The following is a 25,455-nucleotide window of genomic DNA, read 5'->3' as shown; positions in this document are numbered from 1 at the left end:
AAGGAGTACGATTTGTGGAACACCCTTCCAGAGCTAATTTAAAGGCGTATATGGGATTGGTAGGACAGTGCGAGCTCCTACGAACCAGAAAGACTGAGAAGGCCCTATTGAGACAAGAGACGCAGAGGATCGCTCACGTGATCCTTTATACGGAACAGACACCGAACACTCTTCACGTCGCTTCTGTTGTTGCAGATGCTTCGTGAGTTCGCTTCTAAGTTTTCTCTTACCTTCGTCGCTTCTGTTGTTGCAGATGCTTCGTGAGTTCGCTTCTAAGTGTTCTCTTACCTTGCTTTATATCTAAGATCCAATACTCACCTTCTATTTTAACTCTGTTTCTCTGCTCCTTTCAGATTGCATCAGCAGGATTCCTCCTGTGCTAAATTGTCTCGAGCTCTTACCTCCTCCTTCCGAGCTCCTTTTTCCCCTTCTAGCTCCAGATCGCCATTTCGGGCATTGCTTCCTTCTCTACAGCCTTTAAGAGTGAGTTCATTCTATTAACCGATGACCTTTCATTCATTCCTCCAAACTCGCCATTACTCACTCTTCTGCCTATTATAGATATCCTGTCTCCCGTCTACCTCGGATCCAGTTTGCAAGTCATTGCCTCGTATTCTTTACTAGTTCCACGTCATCAGGTGAGGGAATCTCTCCCCTACCTTTCCACTGTTCAATCCTAATTTCCTTCTTTCTTCAGTATCTTCCTCTCAACTCCTTTGTTTCTCTGTCCATTAGAAAAAGCCTTCCCGCCTCCAGTCCGTTATCAACTGTCGGTGAAAACCCAGCTACACGGCCATCCAGAGTCCCTGGTTCCCAGATTCATCCAGGGTTTTTTTCCCCAGAGGGTTTCCCTGGCGGTCGTGTCCTTTCCCTCAGGTTATTTCTTTGCGGGCTGGGAAGGACAGGTCGGTCGGGGGAGCTTTCACCTTCAGCATTGCCTCTTCCAATTTGGGATTCTACTGTCTGTCAAGGTGAGATCTTAATAGTAACTGTTTAGTACTTTCACCAACGCATTCAGACTCAAGGGTTAATAGCTTTACATGTTAACATTAATCAGACATAACCAAATTTGTACAGATTTGTCGCTTTGTTTTTTTTGCAAGATCAATATAGTTAAATTTAGATGAGCAATATAACAATATCTAAAATCAGTAGCATTGAAGTAAATCTTAAAAGAGAAAGCAAGACAAAAAATCTGAGTTCAAACGTTCTTCAGGTATTAAAATAGTATCATAATGTTCAGATATTCATTTAGCGACAACCGCTTGCTTTATACATGTTACATAGCGATTAATAAAATTAGAATATAAAAGATTTAGATAAAAGAATGTAAAAAGTGAACATTTCAACGATACAAAATACCACAGTTCAAACAAATAAGTAAAACCAAACATTCATGAATTAATTAACGACCTGATCATCTAAACTGAGGATTACAAAAAATCTAATAGTTGCAATATTTAGCGACCCTTTCGTGGCATTAAATAATTGCAACCACATCAATGCTTTTGTCATAATTTTAAAGTCTCCAAAATACTTAAAGGTTTGTTGTCTTAGCTGTATTAATGAGGCACATTCAGTTAGTAAATGTTGTAGGGACTCTTTGTGTTGGATCAGGGTGCAAAATCTGCATGTTGGATTTAAATTCAGAGTTTATTTATTTTATTTATTGATAATACACACACAGCCGACAAGGCTTTGCATATATAAACATATTCATACATTATTTAGTTGATCATCATTAACAATAATCTAAAATATTTGCATCTTTAAAAACTTTTCTATTTAAAATATAATGCTCCATTTGACAGTTCTTTTAAAATCGATAAAACTACTTCATAAAATGTCATATAAAAAGTCAGATATGTGTCATATAAAAAATCAGAGTTTTGTTGTACCAGGCAGCTTGCATCCTGGTAAGCAAAAGATGTAGGTGAAATCTTAGTATCGCCTGGGCATATTTTGGATCAGGAAACTTTTTCAGATAAAATGGTATTTCATTCAGTGGTTTAAGTGAAAAGATTCCTGATCGAAACGATGAGTAAGAATTGCATGTTTCCCAAGTTATTCGCCAGTCCCACTGCCAAAGGTTTAGTCTGGCTTTTGCAGGGAAGTTGAGTAGCAAATCTGTGGTGATGTCGGCCTCTTTAAAGCAGTGATGCATTGCGCTTCCAATGATTGAAGAGGAGTTTTCTTTTTAGTGCATAAGATTGCTTTTAGGGTTGGCAACAGGGTATTGTGAACGGTCAGAGTAGGGAAAGCTTTCCTATAAGAGGATGGCATTTACCATGCGACTACTGCTGATATCGAAGTTAAACCCATTTCATATCTAATTATCGCCATCGGGATGTTCATTGGGAGGGACAATATTTTTTCCAAAATATCCCTTCTAATGGGTTCCATTTTGGCTAAGTAGCTGAGAGTTCAGTTTGTGCACCATATGTAATGATAGGAACCACTTTTTGCTTGTAAAATATTCTCGCTAGAATATATGAGAACTTTCCAAATTTGTTCTGTATAGCTTTACCCTTGACTGACAACAAGTTCATCTTTGTCCTTAATTCTAGTTTATATGGTAAGTCCGAAGTGTGTGTATTAACATTCATTCCTAAATATTTGTATTGATGGACTTGCAGTAATGAAAATTTAGAGGGAATCCAGTTGAATTTATATTTGTGTGTTGCCATGCTATGATGAAAAATCATTGCATTCGACTTTTCTGTGTTTATAATTGGATGTTTATTTTGGGCATATTTATCTACGGCTGCTAGTTTTCATTGGAAGGCCTATTGGGGTTCTATCTAATATTACAAGATCGTCAGTGTATAAAAGCCACAAGATCTCTCTTGAACCGGTGGAAACAAACGTACTGCTTCAAATGCCTTGTGGGAGTCATTAATGTAAAAATGTAATAAAATTGAAGCTACAATGCAGCATTGTTTAAGCCCTGAGTCTGTAAAGATTTTGTCTGTAAGAAGACCACTGTGTGTAAGTTTCACTTTTATGTAGGTTTTGGTATCAAATTGATGGATTAAATATAAAATATATAAAGGGGCATTTAGCGTTAAAGTTTTTCCCATAAAATATCTCGAGACACTGAATCAAAAGCATGTTTAAAATCAATAAATGCGATTTCAAGATGGCTGCCACCCTGTGAGGACGCACATCCCTGCTCCTCCGCCCGGACGAAGAAACCCAAAGGAGTGAAAACGCATAAATAATCCAAAACTCCAGCACAGCAGCGTGATCCAGACTCCTCACCCACCAAAGAACACCGATAATCCGAATCCAGATGCATCCTGCAGCCCATAACCGCCCAGTTTACCAACGCGGCAAAAGCTCTGAGCGAGTCCGAGCCGAGACCCCGCCACAGCCAACGACAGCCGGCAGCACCGAAGGATCCGGCCCCGCACATCAGGTGGGCACAGCTGTTGCAATCGGAGGCGAGAAGACATGCACCAGACCCATAACCCGCAACCCCAACGGAGGATAGCAGCCCCCCCTGTGTATCCCCCCACAAGCGCTGAAAGCGCAGAAATAAGCACGGGAACAGGGGAGAATCAGACCGCAACCGCAACCCAGAAGCCTCCAGCAACGGCAACGGGGGACTGAAGAGAGCCGAGGGGGCACCCGGACAGGTGAAGGTGACGGGCCCCCCCAGCCCAATTGTGGCACCGCTTTGGGGCCTGGCCCGCAACCCAGGAACGAAGCCAACCGCCACTCCAACAAACCCCTGATGCCGGTCCTTGCACCGCGATCCCCCCCGCAGGAGAGTGGACCAAAGCGGAGCAAATCAGACCCAGCAAAGATCCAGAGCAGCCCCGACGCGAACAGCAAACCGGAGAAAGCCGTGAGGACAGCTGCGAGCCCCCGGAAGGTAGGTGAAGCAGCCCGCAGGGGGATAAACAAAGTAAATAAAGCGATCGAAAGCAACAGGCTCCCCCTCGGACACGTTATGCTGAAAGCCGACTCACACCCCAAAGAGAGCGCCGACCACTAGCCCTGACAACTGGCAGCGGTCTCCCACCCACAACACCTCCACACAAGAGTGGGGGGAAAAACAGCCCGATTTGCATATTTCCAACACAGGCAACACACCCTGGGCCCGCACCACACGGAAGATAACGAACACACACTGCACACAGAGCCTCCTGAACCAGAAAGCGAACCCACTAACTGACTCCCCGTGACCAGCACATCTGAGGAGTGGAGCCCAACCCTGTAACCCCGGATCCCCAAACAGAGATCTACCTTTAGGAGAAGCTGACAGAACCCGTGCCTGGGGACCCAGAGGAACCCCTCACCCACCCGCCAACTGCCAAGACCCTCACCCCCCACCAACAAGATAGCAACCACAGCGGGTGAGGGGAAAGAGGAATAAAGAATAAAGACAAGGGTTCCTGAAGGACCAGAAAGCAGGATCGGAACCTACCCAACCCCAAACCAATACCGCCCTATGGAAGGGCCAACCTGCAAGGAGAGACCCCCTGGAACGCCACAAAGCTAAATCACACACCACCCATAGACATCACGAGACAACAAGGAGCCTTACTACCAACCATACATCAGACGCACAATACAGATGTCTGGCACCAAACCAAAGAACACTGCAGCAAGAACCAGATCCACAGCGAAGGGGCAAAACGGACAGCTGGAACTATACTGGAAACAACCGCAGGAGGGGAAACAATAAGGAATAGGACAGAAGACTCCAACACAGAAACGGACATAGCGGATACTGACACCATTGCACTAAATAAAGAGGACCTACAGGAATGCCTGAGAGGCATGGAGAACAGAATGATGGAATCCCTCCAGACCCAACTGGGCACTATCCGCGAAGATCTAAAATCCTCCCGGCAGGAGGTTAGGAAAGACATTGAAGAACTGGGGCACAGAGTGCACACCATGGAGAGGGGCCTCTCAGAGACAGCAGAAGAAGTAAAACAGAACAGCATCCTCCTAGAACAGATCTCCAGAGCCACACACAACCTAGAACTACAAGCGGAGGACCTTCAGAACCACTCACGAAGGTCCAACATACGAGTCAAAGGCCTGGCCGAAACGATTGTGGACAAAGACCTCAGAGACACATTCCAACTATGCTTCAGGTGCATGCTCAACGACACCCCACCAGAAAGAATATCTATCGACAGAATACATAGAGTGGGGCCCAAGCGAAATGGTCCGGGAGCCAGGCCTAGAGACGTGCTCATGGCAATGACCTCGTACTAATGAAGGAGGACATTTTTTACGAGCAGCCCGCAAGCAACAGACAATCACCATCAATGGCAACCAGATCCGACTTTTTCAGGACCTAGCCCTATCCACGCTACACCAAGGAGACTGATGCAACCAGACACGAGGGCACTGAAAGCCAAAAACATTATATACAGATGGGCATACCCCTTCGGACTACAATTCACATGGGAAGGCAAACCACATCAGATCTCTACATGCGAAGATGGGATAACTCTGCTGCAGCTAGAAGAAGAAGAGGAACCCCAGAAAAACATGGAAACACGCCAACCGAGAAAAGGGGGAGGACCCAGACGATGGGAATGGTCCCCCGACACCAGGCGACGACACGAAAGAGAACTCGCACCAGAAAGTCCCAAACCACAATAAACTCTAAAGGAACAGGCTCCACATGATAACAACGAACAAAACACTACAGAACCCGGAAACGGAATGGAGGAGGAGCCGACAACTGCAAAACGAACACAATGAAAGGTAAAAACAGAGAGGAGATTGAATTAAGCCTGGGCAGAGAGAGGGAGGGGGGAGGAATCTTGAAACCCACGACAAGCTCAGATATGCCCTGGCGAATGGGACGCAGGGGAAATCAAGGGGCCCAACGCTCCGAGAGGAACCCGGAGGAGGCGCAGAGACTCCTCAGTCCCACCACCACGAGGGTGAAAACAAGATCACAAGTTTGTTTTTTGTTTGGTTACGTTGGGTTGGGAATGGTTCAAGGTATGGCCCCCGACTACACACCGTACACCACTCAGCGCCGAAAGGGGGCACACAGATGATGAAGAATCCCCCACACAAAACTCATGCCTGAATTAACGGTCATAACACTGAATGTACAAGGCCTAAATTCGCCAGTGAAACGGCGTAGTATATTAACACGCCTGACGGAACCCCAAGCCGCAAAAGTCTTCCTTCAAGAAACACACCTGCTCGCTTTAGACGAGAAACAGATGGCCCATAAATCCTTCCCCAAACAATACTTTGCTTCCAGAGAAGGGGAGAAGAAAACTAGAGGGGATGCAATCCTTCTAAACGCTAATTTACCATTCAAGAAAAAGACAGTATATAGACACAGAGGGTAGATTCCTACTACTTAAAGGTACCCTGCAGGAACAAACACACACTCTGATAGCACTATATGCCCCAAATGATAGACCACACATCTTTCTGGGTAAAATCCTGCAGAACCTGGGTAGCCGATGCGAGGGACAAATAATAATAGGGGGAGACTTCAACTGCATAATGGACCCCACTTTAGATAAGACCCCCCCCCCCACTGTGGCAGACGGCAGGAATGACAAGCACTAGGCAAACTGTTCAGAGACCTAGGGGTGATAGAGACATGGAGATTCTTCCACAACACAGAAAAGGAATTCACCCATTACTCACCCGTACACAGGGGCTACTCAAGGATAGACATGGTCCTGACCTCATCCACCCTAATCCCACAAATCGAAGACGTACAAATAGGAGTACAATACCTCACTGACCATGCCCCAATTATACTAAAAATGATCCCGATAAAAGACACCCCGCCCTAACAGAACCTTGAAACGGAACAAGCTCATACTCCGAGACATTGCTCTTAGAGCCCACATGGAAACAGCGTTGAATGACTATTTTCAGGACAACACCAACGGAGAAACAAACTGGGGGGTAATATGGGACGCAGGGAAAGCAGTAATGTGGGGGGTAATTCATATCTCAAACCACAGCAAATACACAGGAGAGAAGGTTACTCAAACAGAAACTGGAGCTGGAACTGAAGGAAGCAGAAACACAACAGAAGGCTAAACAAACGCCCAAAACAGTAAGAAACGTCCAAAAAGTGAGAGCCCAACTAGAAACCCACATGACAGATCACACCGCGCAATCCATACTACGCACTAAACAGTCCTACTACGCACACGGAGGTAAAGCCAACAAATTCCAGGCAGCCAAACTCAACAAACTAAAAACCCACAACTACATAGCGAGTCTCAAAAACCCAAAAGGGGGGATAAGTACATCGGAAGAGGGAAAACTAGACATTATGGAAAAATTCCACCTAGACCTCCTCAAAAGAGAGGAACTATCCCCACAACTCCAGTTAGATTACATGGCCAAAATAGCCCTTCCCCAGATAACGGAAGAAGACAACCTGAACCTTCAGGCTCCCATAACGGCCCAAGAAATAAGCGATGCCATAACACACCTCCCACATAATAAGACACCTGGGCCGGACGGGTTCGGGAATGGGTACTACAAAACCTTCAAGAACCAGCTTCTGGGTCCACTAACAAACCTTTTCAACCACATGAGAGAATCCGGGACGGTCACGCCAGACATGGGCAAATCCACCACAGTCCTCATCCTGAAACCAGGGAAAGACCCTACAGACTGTACAAGTTACAGGCCAATAGCAAAACTTAATAGCAACGCCAAGTTATATCCAAAAATCTTGGCAAACAGATTAATGAAGGTCCTACCCCAAATAATCCACGAAGACCAAGCAGGATTTATCATAGGGAGACACACACAGGATAACATTAGGCGGGCGGTGGACATTATAGAAATAGGGAACAGAACAAAACAGACATTTTTCCATAGCGGCCTTAGACGCACGCAGGGCCTTCGATAGCCTAGATTGGGCGTACCTGGAGCTAACCCTGAAGAAATACAGTTGTGACCCCACCTTTATAAGGATGGTCCTGGCGAACTACAAACTCCCCTCAACAACATTCACGATCAACGGCAGACCCACTACTACAATACAAATCGGTAGAGGTACGCGGCAGGGATGTCCACTATCCCCCCTTATATTTTCAATGGCAATGGAGCCAGTGGCAGAAACCATAAGACAGGACCAAGAAATAAAAGGGGTATTAGCAGGAGGGATAGAACATAGAATAGCACTATACGCGGGCGATATCCTACTGTTCCTAAGAGACACCGCCAAATCACTACCCAAAACCCTAGAAAGATTACAAGATTTTGCTAAGGTATCAGGGTTCACGATTAACTATGCAAAATCAAAAGCCCTAAACATAACCGAAGAGGAGAAGATACCTCAAAAAATGGCGGCGCAGCACCCACTAACCTGGGAGCCCAAAGCCATAGAATACTTAGGCGTCCAACTGACACGGGAATACAGACACTTATACGGGGAGAACATAGTCCCACTTTGGAAACAATTAAAGGAAGACCTCTCGAGATGGGATGCCCAGGAACGCTCATGGTTCGCGCACATAACCGCACTTACGATGACCCTCCTACCCCGCCTCCTATATGTAATTAGCTCCCTCCCCATAGAAATCCCCCTCAAAATGTGCAGAAAACTACAAAAGGACCTAGTAACCTTCGTATGGAATGGGAAGAAACCCAGAATACAAAAAAGAATCTTAACCAGGCCACCCTTACTGGGGGGGCTGGGACTTCCCGATGTGGAAAGATACGCACTGGCATCCCAGATAGCCCCTATGCTGAAATGGATGGGGGGAAACCCACAGAAGGGATGGGTGGGAATAGAACAAGGGGAAACCGGTATCCCTCTTGGGTCCTTACATGCCCTACGGACAGGGGCCAGAGGGGCGAAGGGGCACCTACTAGAATCTACCTGCACTTCACTAAGAGCATGGGACACAGCACTCAGAAAACATCATATAACTCCCGGACTAGGCCCCTTTACACCAATGGCACACAACCAGGACTTCACCCTGGGTAAACGAGACAGATTTTGGGCAAACTGGGGGCAAACACATCCGCTCCCCCTAAAAGAATTCTAACACGAAGGATCCCCATTATAATTCGAGGAATGCAAACGGAAATTCGGCATAGGGGAAAGGGAGAGATACAAATATATACAAATCAGGCACTGGATCTCCCGGGAAGGGGTGAAAAAGGCGGCCTCTAGGACTCCCATAGGTCTGGAACTCACCCGACAGGAAGGCCAGATCCACAAATCAATAACAAGAATATATAAGCTACTAGACAGCGCACGAATCGAGGACCACATCTCATACCCAGACAATTGGGAGAAAGACCTGGGAACCCCTATCATGGAGGAGGAATGGGGACAAATTTGGAAGAGGGCCCGAAAGCATCCAAATGCACCACAATCAAAGAGATCTCATATAAACTATACACAAGATGGTACCTGACCCCACACAGACTAAACAAAATGAACCCAGCCTACCCTCCCCCCCCAACTGCTGGAGACAATGTGGCAACAGAGGGGACCTATACCACATGCGGTGGACCTGTCCTAAAGCTGAAATATACTGGAAAGAAATCACCGGGAGACAACTCCCTCATGACCCAAAGGTAATACTGTTGGGTACCGCAGTGGAAGGCGTCTACGCAGAGACAGGCAACAACGCAGCCCTGATCACGCAGCTACTAAACGCGGCAAAAATAACCCTGGCCCAAGGATGGAAAAACTCTGAAAGCCCAGTGGTCGCGTGCTGGTGGGTCAAAATAGGGCACATACTGGCAATGGAAAAGGTAGGGGCCATAAAAGACAACAAATACTTGAAATTCAGAGAAGTGTGGGACCCATTTATAGACTGTCACAGACAGGGAAGCCTACTTCCACAGACCTAACCTGATGAGAACGATCCTGAACTAAGGCCCCCCCCTCTGGTAAAACGGAGACTTGAAAAGGGCCCACAGCAACCACTAACACAGGCAGACAATGCCCGAACTGCAACTGCATAGGCTAACGGTGTAGGAAAACGGAACTAGCCCAGTTGGGGGGAGGGAGGGTTGAAAGGGGAAATATGTTATCTGCATTACTCCAGATTAAATGCAAACCAAAAAAGTACCTCAACCAATGGTTCTCCAGCCACCTTAAAACTCTTAGATTGGAAAAACGTAAACTGGAACAAGTCTGGAGACAGTCTCCGACAGACCATAACAAGTTACTGATCAATAAAATAACGGCCAATTATAAAAAAGAAATCATAGCGGCCAAACAAGAATCCTATAACCAGAGAATCTCACAATCCAACTCCAGCACCAAAGAATTATTTACCATCCTGAAAGAATTGGAAACACCAGTGATAATTCCAGATACTTGCACAAAGAACAAACAATGGTGCACCAGCATCCAGAATGCACTAAATAACAACGTCACTGGCCTTCAAACTAAAATTAAAAACAAGAAAGACTCCCTCACCAAACTCACCAACCCCACCAACGCCCACCCGAGCCCTCCACCCACACACCTTACACCCAACACTGCTCGCTTCAGCTTTTCCAAAGTCTCTACTCTCGAAATAGAAAAAATCATTCTCAGCCTTAAACCCTCCAACTGCAAAGGCGACCTCTGCCCCCCACAAATCATTAAAGATGCGGCAAGAGACCTCTCGCCATTCATCACCAGACTCATCAATGCCTCATTTTCCTCAGGAACAGTCCCCAGTAACCTCAAAGAGTCTTGGGTCCTCCCTTTCCTCAAAAAACCTTCCCTAGACCCGTCCATCCTGACCAATTACAGACCTATTACCACCGTCCCACTCCTGCTCAAAATACTAGACAAGACAGCATACCAAAAAATCCAAAAACATCTTGAAATAAACCACCTCCTAGGCACACGATAATCAGGCTTCAGACCCCAACATGGGACTGAAACCGCCCTGATTGATCTGAAAGCCCAAATAGACACCCTTAGAGACAACGGGAAAACTGCACTACTACTCTTGCTAGACCTCTCCGCGGCGTTTGACCTAGTTGACCATAAAATCCTATGCAATCATTTAGACTCAGCTGCCCAATTCTCCCAAGAAGCCATCAGCTGGATTGAGTCATTCCTCAACAACAGATCCATGCGTGTCTTCTCCAAGTCTGCCGCCGCCGAGCCCATCCCCATCACGTGTAGAGTCCCACAGGGCTCCTGCGTCTCCCCCACTCTGTACAACGTGTTCACGAAGCCCCTGTTCGACGATCTAGATGGCCTGGGTATAACCTACACCAACTACGCTGATGATACACAGATCCTCATCCCGTTGACGGGAGATTACAACCAGGATTTGGCCTTGGTGAACAAGGTGTACCTCATCATTCAGGCATGGATGGCTTCGCACAGTCTATGCCTGAATAATGACAAAATTGAACTCATCATCCTTGTTTCCACCTCCAACTTAACTAAACTTGACCACAACTACACCAACTTCATCATAGACGGGAACCTAATCAAGGTTTCCAAAGAAGTGAAAACTTTAGGAATATATCTCGACTCCTACTTAACCTTCCACAAACAGGTTCGCTCGATGGCATCCTCCACGGCCTACACATGTAAGCTTATAAGAGCAGCCAGACCCTTCTCATCCACCCAGAGCTGCATTACACTAGCCAGAGCCCTGGTATTGTCCAAGCTGGACTACTGTAATGCCCTCTACGCAGGAGCCAGCAAACAAATCACCAACAAAATTCAGACGCTACAGAACAACGCTCTTAGAACGGCGCTCAAGATACCCAGGAGGGAACACATTTCCAACATTAGGAAATCCCATAACTGGCTCAGCACATCAGACAAAATCCTGCTTAAAGTAGCATCGCTCACCCACAAATGCCTGAACGACGCGGCCCCACACTACCTGGTAGACAGAATATGCAAACACACCCCCAACAGACCCACCAGAACTTCCAACGCCACATGCTCATAGTCCCCAGGTTCAAACGCACTAAAATGGGCGGCAACAGCTTCCAGGTGAAAGCACCCCAACACTGGAACTCCCTACCACCATCCCTCAGAACACCCCAATCTTATTCACACTTTAGACGCAACTATATCCACTGGATAAAGAACACGAACAATTAACACCTCTAACAGCCAACATCACACTGCTGCAACCCTGCAATGTATGTTTATATGTAAATTTATAAATCTATGCAAATCTATAAAATATTTGTACTGCATTTTTTCCCTCCTGTCAAACTGTACACATGTCCCTCATTGTCACACTGTAATTATGTAATGCAATGTATAAGCAACCTGTAACCAAGCTTTGAATAACCATGCTGCTCATGCACCCTCATACCCTTGGGTCTGGTGCGCAATACAAATGAATAAACTAAACTAAACTAAACTAAACTAAAAGGGGGTGGGGGAGTTATAAAAGTTAAAACTCATGGACTTCCTAAAGACTTGAAAAGAGAACTGGGGGGCAGGGGGAAAAGTACAAAAATACATTTCTATATATTACCTTCCACATGTATGTTTATAACTTGTGTCCATGAGAAAAACAGAAAGTTGGTTGAAAAAAATCAATAAATGCAAAGAAAAGTGGTTGCTTTGATAAAATGGCTTGTTTCTTAATAGCAGTTAAAATGAAGTTAAAAAAAGCTCTGATTCCTTTAATAAAACCTGATTGATTTACATCAAGAAGACAGTTCGAAGTGATCCATAAGGCAAGATCACGAAAAATAAGTTGCGCAAACATCTTGCCTGGAATATCCAGGAGCGCGATGGGCCTATAGTTAGTCGGATCGTCACGATTGCCTTTCTTAAAGATGGGTATCATAACTGATTCTCTCCATGATGGAGGAATCAAGCCTGTTCTAATGACGGTAGCATAAATTAGCATGAGTATGTGTGCGTATGTGTGCCCACTCAGACGGGTGAGCTTTGAGGGTAGCCTTTGATAGGGTGTCTGGCCTCGGTGCTCTCGATGAGCTTAATTTTCTTATACGAATGATAATATCAAATTCATCAAAGATTATCTTATGGCAATCCGGAGTGGGAAAATGGCCAAATGATTGTCCTTTAGAAGATGTGTTGAGTAGGGCAGTAAAATGTGTGGACCATTATTGTCCACTTATGGTGTTTATTAAAAGTGAATGGGCTGCACATTTATCTTGAGGGTTTATGAGCTTCCAAATCTGGGAAATAGATTTGCTTGTTATGACTGATAGTATCATCTCTGCATTCGCTTTATTTTTATTAAAATTAATTTATTTTATTTTATTTCTATATAGGTAGTTTTTAAGCTGCGTTTATCATGCAAATAAGAAGTTGAGGGTATCTTTCTCAAATCTTGCCGTAATTTTGTCTTTAAAGTTTGAATTTCTACGTCAAAACCATATTTGTGTTTGAAGCATGGACGACTTGGATTAATATTTGATTGACTAATTAGATTTAGACAATCAGTATATAATGGAGTTGGTATTGATGAGGTATCTTGTATAGGGGTGGACAATTGGATTTTTAATAGTTCTAGTTTATAAGGTGACCAGATCTGTCAATTTCTTCCTTGATTGAGGATTAGTGGAAGATCTATTGTTTCTGACAATGATGACATACAAGGCAACCATTCAACTTGCAGGATGTCATTGTCACTTGCTGGGTTAGGTATAACTGTAAACAATTTAATTTGTTCGACATTTGAGGAGGAGATAAACATGTAGTTTTGAATGGAAGATGAATATCCTCGTGTCCAGGTTGGAACGAGGGTGGGGGGACATCACCCAACATATTGCCATTCAGCATGGTAAAGTTCCATGCTGTCATGAGTCATCCACTTATCAGCTCGAGTGGGGGATCTTTTTAGGTTTCTTATTATACAATTAGTATTGAGGTCAGCTGTTATCAAGGTTGTTTGGATTACAGGGGTAAGAAGAATGAGGTCTAACATCGTTTCTACATGGAATATAAATCAGTCTTCATTTACAGTTGCCGGATTCCAGTACAGATTTAAGAGTGTGGGAGATGGATATAATGGATGGTGGGGATTTGTCGTCGAAAGTTTAACTAGCTGAATTCCAGGGAGGGGGGGGGGGTAGCCCAAGATTAAAGTTCAATATGTGAATGAAGTTTGACTGCTACGAGAAGTCCAACTGCAGGGCGTCCTTTGGCAGCTTTCGTCGCGGGAACATAGGATACTTGGAAATCTGGCCATACTGGTTGACCAGTAATCCAGGTCTCCTGGAGTAAGAAGATGTCATATGCAATGAGGGCTTTAGCTCAGGAAGTAAGGAGATGCAAAATCCATCTAGTGTTCCATGCTGCCAAGGTGCACGAATGGAGTGTTTGTTCGGGGTGGATCTATCGGTTCTCAAGTTGTGAATTATCAACCGCTTTGGAGAGCCATGTCGGTAGGCTATCTTGTACTCTCCGCGTTATATTACTTTGCACAATTTGTGAGTATAGTGGAGGGATACCACTGGAATCTAGTGTGCGGATTGTGGCTACCACACCTTGTGGATGGTCCGTGCATAACAACTCGTTAGGGGTGGAAAAAACCTGAGGATCCTGTTCTAATGGACTAGGTGTTAAGCAGGATTGCAGCATAATATCCGAAACTTCCGCATTGGAGGGATTTGTTGGAAGGCAACTCGTGCCAGTTATGAGATGAGCAAAGTTTTCTTGTTGCATAATTTTCTGTAAATTGGAAATACTTTTGGTGGGAAGAAAAAAATTGTCTGATGTTCGTAACTCCAAGCTGGACACGTTTCTGAGTTTAAGGGTGGGCAGACGAGATGATGTGCGAAGATATGGGAGGTATGGATTGAAGTTTTGATGGATTTCCAATTAGAAGTGAAGATTGGTCAGGCATGTCCGACGTTAGGCAATAAGTCGCCATTTAACAGAGAATTGTATATGTAAGCCTGTAATGTCCATTACCAGTAAGTAAGTCCAGATAGAATGGAAAGTAGATTGTAGCAGTAGATGTGAAACGTAGTTAATGGAACGTGGTTGAAGATGCTGTAAGAGGACGCAATGCGAGTTCCAGCTGGGACAGCTGACAGCACTCGCCCCGCACTCCCAGATGCGCACGTGATTAATGCGCGCAGCTTCCTGTTTTTATCGAAGTCATGTGATTGGAGGGGCGTGGCTTGAACAGGAAGTATGTCCAGAGGGAATGGAAAGTAGATTGTAGCAGTAGCAGTAGATGAAACTTAGTAAATAGAACGTGGTTTAAGACGCTGTAAGAGGGACAGCTGACAGCACTTACCTCGCACTCCCCGAAAATGATTATAACAGTATAATACATTGAATATTGTAAATGGAACCCATTAATGTCCAGCAATTAACAGTAAAAACTAGTTGAGGTGCAAATATAGTTCAGGACGATTTTTGTAATGGCTTTTAACTTATTTGAGATTAAGCTGATGTTTAAAAATTAATATAAGAGGCAAACAGGGCATTTTTTAACACAAGAGAAAATTAACATTGGTCAAAACAAGTAGGATTTAAAGAACGCTATTCTGGGGCTTTATTCCTCAAGGAATGCATGGGAAATGTTGTGGCAAATGACGCATTTGTATGCACATTAGGCCAGTAATGTTAGTCACAAATTGGAGCTTTAAGAGACCACTGTATAGAGTGGTTTGTGAGTTCTACCTTTGATAGTTGGAGTAATGGATTCGCATTTCAATAAACAATTATTAATAGTAAGCTCAATTGATTGTAATGAATGTAGGCAATTTATTTAATCATGGACTATTTAGCATGCATCTTGCTTATTTGCCCATTAACCAACTGCCAGATGGAAAACGTATCAGAGGATACAACTTTTTTACTAGGACACTGCAAAGGGTATAGAGCATTTCTGACAAATATATGTGATGGCATCAAAAAAACCTTGCATGTACGAATTGAGCAAATGCACGCGATTTAGGGCATATGAGTAATTTAATGTGCCGTTTGGACTAGGGAACATTTCAACAAATAACGTGAATGGTGGATATAAACACAAACCTTGGCTGTACAAAGAAGCCAATTGGAACTTATGTAATTATGGACAGTTTTTCCAGCCACTATTATGCACTTGACAAGCTTCTGTTAACAAAATAATTAATAGTAAGCTCAATTGATTGTAATGAATGTAGGCAATTTATTTAATCATGGACTAATTAGCATGCATCTTGCTTATTTGTCCATTAACCAACTGCCAGATGGAAAAAGTATCAGAGGAAACAACTTTTTTACTAGTACACTGCAAAGGGTACAGTGTGACAAATATACGTGATGGCATCAAAAAAACCTTGCATGTACGAATTAAGCAAATGCACGCGATTTAATGATGGTAGGTTTGGCATGCATAAGCACAGATTTCTCAATTTCCAATGTCGTATGTCAAAGTGGGAGACCCGCAAATCAGAATATGTTTCAGAAGGATTAAATCTGAGTTTAATCAAGTTCATACACATACAGACCTCAATCATACAGCCTTCTATTTAGTTACAATTGAGGTGCAATTATTCATGGAGAGACCACTTTTTCACTAAACCTCTTTGTTTATTAGGAGATTGGATCCTCAGGACAAACCATTGCACATTGTGCATGACTACTTGGCTCAACTTGGCTTTGAGGATCCTCAGCGAATCCAGGAGGAGGCAACACATTCTGATTTAAGCTGCATGATCCGGTTCTACAGTGGTAAGTCCACTCTCATTTGGGAGACTGTTCTTTCAAGTTCTTATTTTATATAGATGTTTTTCTGACACAGATGGTCCAGAAGCTGCCGTTGCCAGCTTTTAGCTTAAACTCTGTAGCCCAACTAGGTTGTTTATTATCTGACTGTATCTTAGGAGAATCTTTTTTCGATGGGGAGATGCTTGAGTTGTCCTCATGTTTCACATATCTGAGCGGATGAAATTGCCAGACACAAAACTTAAAGTAAAGTTATTTCATTATAGATCCTGTTCACAGTGTGGGGCCAAAATAATAAACATGATAGGAATAAAGCACACTGAAATGTCAAGATGGTTATTCTCAAGGATCGGGTTATACTACATAAAATCTAACCAACCAAGGCGAGTTAGGGCGAGGGTGGAATCGTCCAGGGAAATGAGGTATTCAAACCACATTTTCTAATTCTTGTTAAGTCAGGGAATGGGCTTGCCTTGGTCCTCTGTGAGCTTGTAGGTGTTTCCTATAGCATCCCCTTCTCTCTCTGTCAAAATCCTGGGGTGTAGGAATTCCCACAGCCTTTTTTGTAAGGGGTCCCAGGCTACCAGTTGTGTTGCTCGCCCTTGGGGAGGGAGAGACAGAGCTGGCATTATTTTTTACCTAAGTTTTATTGTTTTTTTCAATTAAACAAACATGTTTAATCGATACCAATATCAACAACAGTCTCAACATTCCCCCAACTCCCTCCTCCCCTCCACCCCCAGGGTGGTGTAGACTTATTGTTCAGGGGGGTGGTGTGTGTTTGTTTGTTTATTTATTTATTATGCGCGCCAAACCCGGGGTTATCAGAGCGCAGGGAACAGGAAAGGTTACAAGAATGCTTTCAGTTTAGGGCAGTAGGTTGCAGGGTTACATCATATGTTACATACAGGCAGTTGCAATAATTCCCGAAGGCTAAATACAGACAGGGTCTAAAAGCGATTTACATATTAACAATAGGCAGTGGGTCATTTACAGAAGGTGCTGTGGGTTGACAGGTCCATTAGTGCTGGCGTGGTTAGTGGTAGTTTTCCCTGAGCCACTTGATGGTGTTGTGTCTGAGTTTAGGAAATGTTTGGTCTGCCCTCAGGGTATGAGGGAGTTCCATAGATGCCAGCTTTAGTTAATTTGAATCTGGGTATGATTAGGCAGTTGGCGTTGGCCGATCTGGTGGGGCAAGAGACGTTTTTTGGTAATTCTCTGCACCAGGTAGTGGGGGGGCAGCATTGTTAAGGCATTTGTGGATGAGTGACACGCTTTTTAGCCTGATTTTATCATTCATAGTTAGCCATTTGGTGTGACGCCTTATTGTTGAGATGTGTTCTCTCTTGGCAGTGCCTAGGGCAGTTGGCTCGATTTCCATAATGTCTAGGATTCTTATATTGTGAGGGCACCATTGGAGCATATATTGACTTTGTCGATAGGATGCTGCCCCTGTCTTTCCGAAAGACTTTTGATGTGTCTGGTAATTTGTAGGTCATCCATTCTGGAGAAACCAATCTTCATACTTTCTGTAGCCAGTTACATATTGTAGGCAGGGCTTTTTGTTTCCAATGCTGGGCGATTGTCAGCCACGCTGCTATAACCAGAGTCATCACTCCACTTTGTTGCGCTTTCGAGTAAGATCTCTGGTTTGGGTCCCACATTCCCGCCATCCAGGTCTTATCTTGCAGGTCATCCTGTTTTTGAGTCATTTTGCTCGTTTGGATTTTCACTTTCCCCCAGAACTGCTGGCGAATGGGACAACTCCACCAAATGTGTTGCTGGTTGCGGGGCATCCTCGCCAGCATTTGTCAGTGGAGGATGGGTAGATTGCGTGGCGTCTCTCAGGGTTGTAGTGCCATTTTAGTATGACTTTCTGCCACATTTCTCTCATCTGAATGGAGAGAGTTAATTTGGGGATTGTACTCCATACGTTCTCCCATTGTTTCCATGCTATGGGCTCACCCCGTGTTTTTTCCCACTGCTTCATGTAATTCCATTGTATGTTTTCCCCTTGGTCGTTCAGGAATTTGTAGTGGCTGGAAACAATCTTTTTGGAGCCTGTATCTGTTGTCATATACGTTTCCAACCGTGTTAATTGTCTTGTAGCTGCTTCTTTGTTAGGGGGGGAAGTAAGCCAGTGTTTCAATGTGGTGTATTTGAATTCCTCCTTGGGCGATATACCCACGGCTTGTTGACATTCTTGGTAAGTCATAATTTCCTGCCCTTTGTACATGTCTCTTATTTGGGTGCATCCTGCTTGTGTCCAGCTAGCGTATGTGCTCAGATCCATTCCCTGCCAAAAGTCAGGATTTCCGAACATCGGGGTGAAGGGTGATGAGAATGTTAGTGCCCCCCTCTTAACCGCTGCGTCCCAGGCATCGATCCCTGCACCCATGACTTTGCTTATTTTAGAAATAGGATGTCTATTGTTTGTTTAGCCTTAGAAGGTTGGAGAGGGGGGAGCCCATCACAGCCCTGTCTTGCCAAGCTATGTTGGGGAGTTTGTGCTACCCATTCCTTTGTGACCCTCAGTTGTGCCGCTTCGTATTATATCTTCTGAAGTGGGGTAGCGTCAGCCCACCTTGCTCTTTCTGCACAGTTAAGGTTGACATCGCTATTCTTGTGTTTCCATATGAAGGTGGACACCTATTTGTTCAGTGACCTGAAGAACGATCGCAGGATTTTTACTGGGAGAGCTTGGGAATAGTAGAGTAGTTTGAAATTTCTATGACCGTCAGTCTCCCCTACAACGAAATATTGAGAGGATTCCATTTCTCTAGGTCTAATTTTAGCTTTGTCAGGAGATTCGCGTACAGACTGCTTGCTTCGAAAGCATGAGTCGCGTTTTGATCTAATCACCAAATCGATCCACTAAGTGCAAAGAAAACCAACAGTTGCTAAAGACACTATAATATTATTACAAGTGTCACTAGTGGACCAAACCACCTTGCTAAAAAAGCACAACTGTAGCAGTAACTACTGTCTGCCAGAAACCACGAGTGCTAACCACTGTATGTGTTTAGGAATAAACAATGCCAAATTCACAGTCAATCCTCCAGGTAGACTGCTAATTTGGTGCTATAAATATTCACATAACGATATAAATATCCAAATCTCACGTACCTTAAGCATGAGATGGCCACCAAATAAACAGCAGTTCCAACATCCCTTTAATATGAATAAAGGTGTTTTTATCTGCCAGCAAGATTTAAAATCAGCCGGTCAAAAACGTAACAAAGAAAGACCTGTGCACTCGTGGATTATAGTGATAAAATTTCAGCCAGTGCTGTAGTTTATTTAATCAAAGTGAAATCATAAAAGCAAGATATAGGGCCTCATTACACGTTGTGCGGTAAAAATCTCCAATTACCGGCATGGCGCTCTTAACGTGTCCGCCCTCGCAAGAGGGCGCTAATAGCGTACCATTACGAGTACGCGGACACGAGCATAGCGTCATGCCGGTAATGACCCTACCGCCATGCCGCTAAAGACCCCAAAAAGTCACTTACCCCCCTCGACGAAAGTGCAGATAGCACCTCCGCCCTCACGCTGCATGCAAATAGCGGTCACCGCTTTTAACGGTGACCGTTAAATTGCGAAACTGGAAATAGCGTCATTGCACAGGAACGGGAAAGAGCACGGTGGCCATCTTTAAAAACACAATCCATTGCCATCCTCTGCCCCCTGGACCTGTTTGGAGTAGGTTGCAGTTGCAAATCATCAGGGACACCCTCAACATGCCCAAGGCATTGCAAAAAAGCACCGACAGGCAGTGCAAAGAAAAATGTACATCAGAGGAGCTGATCATGCTGACCCAGACCCTGGCTGACAATGCCGCCGTTGTCTTTGCCAACGGCGGGAGACACCTATATGAAAAAAAGGCCATCTGGGATGAAGTTGCGGTGAAAGTTAGTGGAGTGGGCACCACCACCCGCAATGTGCGTGAGTGCAGGAAAAGGTGGGACGACCTCAGACTGCGGGTGAGGAGCATCCTTGGCGAAAACCACAGGATAGCCACTGCAGGTGGATCCGGTTCACCCATCAAACTAAAGGAATGGGAGGAGACCTGTGCGAACCTAATCGAAGTGGAATGCATTGAGGGAGTCGGCACTATGGAGCATGGCGTGGCAACCACTTCAGATGGAGGTGAGTGTACACATGACAGGATGCTATGTGAATGTACTGGTCCCCCCAAATGTGAACCCAGAATCATCTCATGGATGGACAAACATCCACACATGCATCCATCCCTGCCCATGTCAGTGTCAGACCCAAACACACACACATGCACACATCAACAGAGACAAGTGCCAAACACAACCATGCATGGATGAGGCACTGAACTGACACATCACCTGCATCCCCAACAATGAAGTCCCAATGGCCACAACTGCATTATTGATGTATTCTGCATAAAGTACATAGAAACGTAACCAATGCCATCCCCCTTCTTGTCCCTGACAGGCTCACATACAGACGGTGAGGATGCCGGAAATGCATCCCAGGCACCCCCTGCAAGTAAGAGACCAAGGGCACAGGACTCTGAGGACACCCCACAACATCAAGGGGCAAGGGGGGAAGGTTCCACATGATGAGTGTCAAGCATCGGAGGAGTGTCACTGCCAGGATAGAAGTAGCCACACCACTAACTACAGCCCCACCACCAGAGGTGAACCACCAATCCCAGCCACGGAGGGCCCACCATAAGCTGTGCCAAGCTCTGCAGGAGAGGCAGCAGCCACTGCCCCACTATCTGATGTTGAGGACACAACAGATGTCACAATGGAGATGCACACCCCATCCCCCACCCCCTCCCCCCCTGGAGCCCCTGAGCCATCACCACTCCAGACACCTGGGTCTGATGCCACTGGCGAGGACAACATTCTAGGCTCAATGTCCCCAATGGTGGCTTCACCTGCTGACATGGATGCATCTGAGGGCACAGCAGCCACTCCACCAGCACCCAGCACTGCCCTTGACCTGGCCACCATCAGCCAGCGTCAACAGGAACTAACTGTGCTGGTTGGCCAGCATGTGGAGGAGGCTGCCCATCTCAGGGAGGAGATTGTGGAGACGGCAAGGCACTCTAGGGAGAGGATGGAGGCCTGTACAGACAGGCTGTGTGAGGAGATAGGCAGACTCGGGGAGGTCCTCATTCGAATAGCAGACACAATGGACCGCCACTTCACACCACCAGGACAGTCAGCCACGTCGTCATCCGCCGGTTCAATGCAGACAAGCCCCCTCCGCCGCTCCACACGCACCACCAGGCGCATGTCTAGCCAGCCTTCAAATGCTGGCACAGACAATGGCCAATAGGGAGTTTATGGCGAATCTTCTGCGTGCATGGCCCGACGCAAACATAGTGGCAGACACATGAGGAACTGTTGTGGGGCGTGGGGGAAAGGGTGTTATGGGTCTGTTGTGGGGGGTGGGTTGAAGGGTGGTGGGATGTTTGGGGACATGCACTTTTTCATCTTTCTGTTACTTAATACACTGGTGTCTGATCAAAACACATGCTTGGACATCTTCATTGTGTTTGTGTACTTTATTGGCGACAGGGTCCATTGCGTGCTTCCAAACATACACCAGTGCATTCATACCCAGTAAAAAACCACTTTACTCAGAATATTTGGTTGATCAGATGTTGTCTCGCAGCACGTCCCTCTTGACCATCCCCTCTTGCATGTCCTGCATCCCCTTCACCTCCGTCCTCATCACCATCATCATCCTCATCAGGTGCTTCCATTTCAACGTCAGGCGGCAGTGGCACATTCTGTCTGATACACATATTGTGCAGCATGACACATGTCATGGTGATCTTGGCCACCTTCTCATGGCCATACAGGAGAGCGCCACCCGACCTGCTTATGCACCTAAACCGTGTCTTCAAAAGGCCAAATGTCTGCTCGATCACGACGCGGGTACGGGTATGTGCACGATTGTAGTCCTCTTCGTGCCTGTTCTGTGTGTTCCGTACAGGGGTAAGGAGCCACCTCTTCAGGGGATAGCCAGCATCACCTGTATGGGGGGACAAATGGGGACCTATTACTGTTCAGCACAAGTGCGGGCCAGTTCATTTCAGGCTTTTTTAATTTGCATTGTGATTGAAGTGCACAATTAACAGCATACATGCAGACTGTCTGGCGGACTGGAATGTACAAAGGTAAGGGCGACCCTGCAAGTACATATGCCCCATCAATGCCTACAACTGTAATGGACATGTCCTGGCTGAAGCCGTGTGTTAGGGGTTCCTTGGTCCTAAGCAGATTTGGTATCACACTGCTGGTGTACTGCCATTCCAATATTGATGTTGCCATGCTGAGAGGCATCACTTGAGTTGTGCTATAAGTGCGTGGTGTAATGCTATGGCTAGGGGTGATCCCTTTGCATGCATTCAAGGCCACAATGCATTATTGCTGTTGTGCTGTGCTCATTTTGTAGGACTATGTTGGTGGCATGTATGAGATTTGTGTATTTTGTGGTGTGTAAGGTTGTGCAATGTGGATGGATGTTTGATTTTTCTAGACCTGGATTGTCATCCATGTTATGTGGCTCACACGTGCATGTCCATTCATCTCTGGTACGTTTTGGGCCTACCCAGATGGATGTTGGCGTACATCTGTATGTGCATTTGTCCAACGGACAACAAGCTACACCCAATCGGAGTATGTATCTCCTCCCCACCCCCCCAATCACACTGCCATGTGCTTGCCCTGCTACTCACCAAGTAGCCACGAATGTTGTCCGGCTTGTCGCTCCATGTAGCGTGGGATAGTTGAGTTCCGCAGGACCATGGAATCATGGGTTGATCCAGGAAATCGGGCACAGAAATGAGTGATTATCTTGTTGGCGTCACATACCATTTGGACACTGATGGAGTGGAATTGCTTCCTGTTTCGATACACTACTTCATTGTGATGTGGGACCACCAATTCCACATGGGTACAGTCGATTGCCCCGATGCAACTTGGGATGCCTGCTAGTGCATAGAAGCCAACTTTGGTGTTTGCAAACTCCTGAGCAGTCCGTGGCATGAATATGTGTTCAGGTGCATGCTTCAGGAGGGCATCGAGTACCTGGGTCAGCGTGCGTGAGAATACTGGTTGTGAGATGCCATGCATCTGCCCCACCGTATGCTGGTAAGTGCCTGTGGCCAGGAAGTGGAGCACAGTCACCACCTTGAGTAGAGGGGGGGATGGCAGTTCGGATGTCTATGAGGCTCACAATGTCGTTGTGTATCATGTCTACAATGCTGGTTATGGTATCCCGGTCCAGACGATACAGGGTGTGTATCTGCTCTGGGGTTAGGTTAAATGGATTGGCGCTCATCCTGGGGATTGGTGGGTGCCTCTGTGGTATGATTAGGTGCCGTGGTGGTGGTGCTTGCTGTGCCTGTCTTGCCCTCCTCCTCCTCCTCCTGCGTCTCCTCTGTGCTGCCTGCTGCTGCTGCTGCGCTGCGATCATGTCCTCCAGCCCATATAATGCTGCTAGTATTGGAACCATCTTTGTGTGGGAAGGGGTGTGGTGTGCTCCTTTTGTGCTGCCTGAGTCTCCATTGCCTCCACCTGTGCTGATTATGTCCACCTGTGGCAGGTGGGAACACTGCCCAGTTCTCTTAACGGGTGGTTCGCGATGGCGGTATTAGCGCCATGGTGGTAAGGAGTTTTGGGTGCTTTCCCATGCAGCTATTGGCACGTCCGCCTGGCTTGTGATGATGTGCTAATAGCGGCATGGTGTAAATTACGGACTCGAGGGTTGCGTGACCGCAGTCTGGCCGATATTAGTGGCACCGTATTTAGCGGTGCCACAAATAGCGGTGAGCCAGGTCATAATTTGGATGGGGATTTAACGTTAACGGTATTCCATTACCGGTAACGTGAAGTCCCTACCACCTACCGTGTAATGAGGCCCATAATGTCTCTCTGATCTTAATCTAAAGATCATGGCGGATGACTAGGAAACGAGAAACTGAAGAAATGTCCAGAGAGCAAAACGGTGTTGCTTACAAAAGTATCAAAATGTTTTTATTTACCATGATACAAAAAATTCGAAAAAGTCAATTAATGACATATTACTTTGTTAAACATCAATTAATCACATAACACGACAGCATAGGTGAACAAAATACTTGGTTAAAATACATCCATCTCAACAAAAATTCATAGTGCAGCATCCAAACCATACATCATACATAGTGACATTCAACCAACCAACAATGGCTAAAAATGACTGAATTAATTAACATTGCTTGCCAGTTGGGAGTGGGACAAACATTCATCACATCCCATTTCATTATTTTAATGTTTAAAATGTATTTAACAAACAGCAATAGAACTCATTAAAAACAGTCTATCACAAGGGTGGATCTGAGAAGAAGAATGTTATGTAGATCACATCCCTAAAGAGTAAGAGGATGACTAGGAAACACCTGCATGGTTTAGTTGCCACATGTTCCGTTCGTGACTAGGACTTCCTCAGGCAGGTTAATTACAATACATTTGCACAAAGAGGCCTGGGAAACCGTCTACCGGTACGAACACGCCCCAATGACCTGTTCTTGGGTGGATGTCCCCCACAACGGTCTCAACCACGCTTTACCTCACTATGCTTTACACAGAGGAGACATTTCCATACACATCAGTCTTTGTCCCACCCATGGGTATTCCAGCACCAAAATGGTGGGCAATTCTCCTCTGAACAAAAGTACCAACAGCCACCCCATACACGTGTTTCAGCCTTGATGGGGATCATCATGATCAGTATAGACAGTAACCGGATGTTTTGCCCCCAGGAGATGGTGTCTCCACTCCTTGAATGCCGCTCTTATGGCAAGCAGTTCT

At 45.5% G+C, this 25,455-nt stretch overlaps 1 protein-coding gene across 2 annotated transcripts in view; it reads left to right on the top strand.

Moving 5' to 3' along the window:
• PHLPP2 (PH domain and leucine rich repeat protein phosphatase 2) overlaps positions 1-25,455 on the top strand; it is a 1,504,106-nt gene that overhangs the window by 271,823 nt on the left and 1,206,828 nt on the right. For both annotated transcript variants that reach the window (XM_069635467.1, XM_069635468.1), the window contains exon 3: positions 16,482-16,615. In XM_069635467.1, coding sequence (XP_069491568.1) covers positions 16,482-16,615 — 134 coding nt within the window. The remainder of the gene's footprint in view (positions 1-16,481; positions 16,616-25,455) is intronic.

This window comes from Ambystoma mexicanum, chromosome 1q (genome assembly GCF_040938575.1).
Source record: "Ambystoma mexicanum isolate Mex_15411 chromosome 1q, UKY_AmexF1_1, whole genome shotgun sequence".
Taxonomy (NCBI): Eukaryota; Metazoa; Chordata; class Amphibia; order Caudata; family Ambystomatidae; genus Ambystoma; species Ambystoma mexicanum.
The sequence above is the reverse complement of the archived record's forward strand: the minus strand, read 5'-3'. Positions and strand labels throughout refer to the sequence as shown.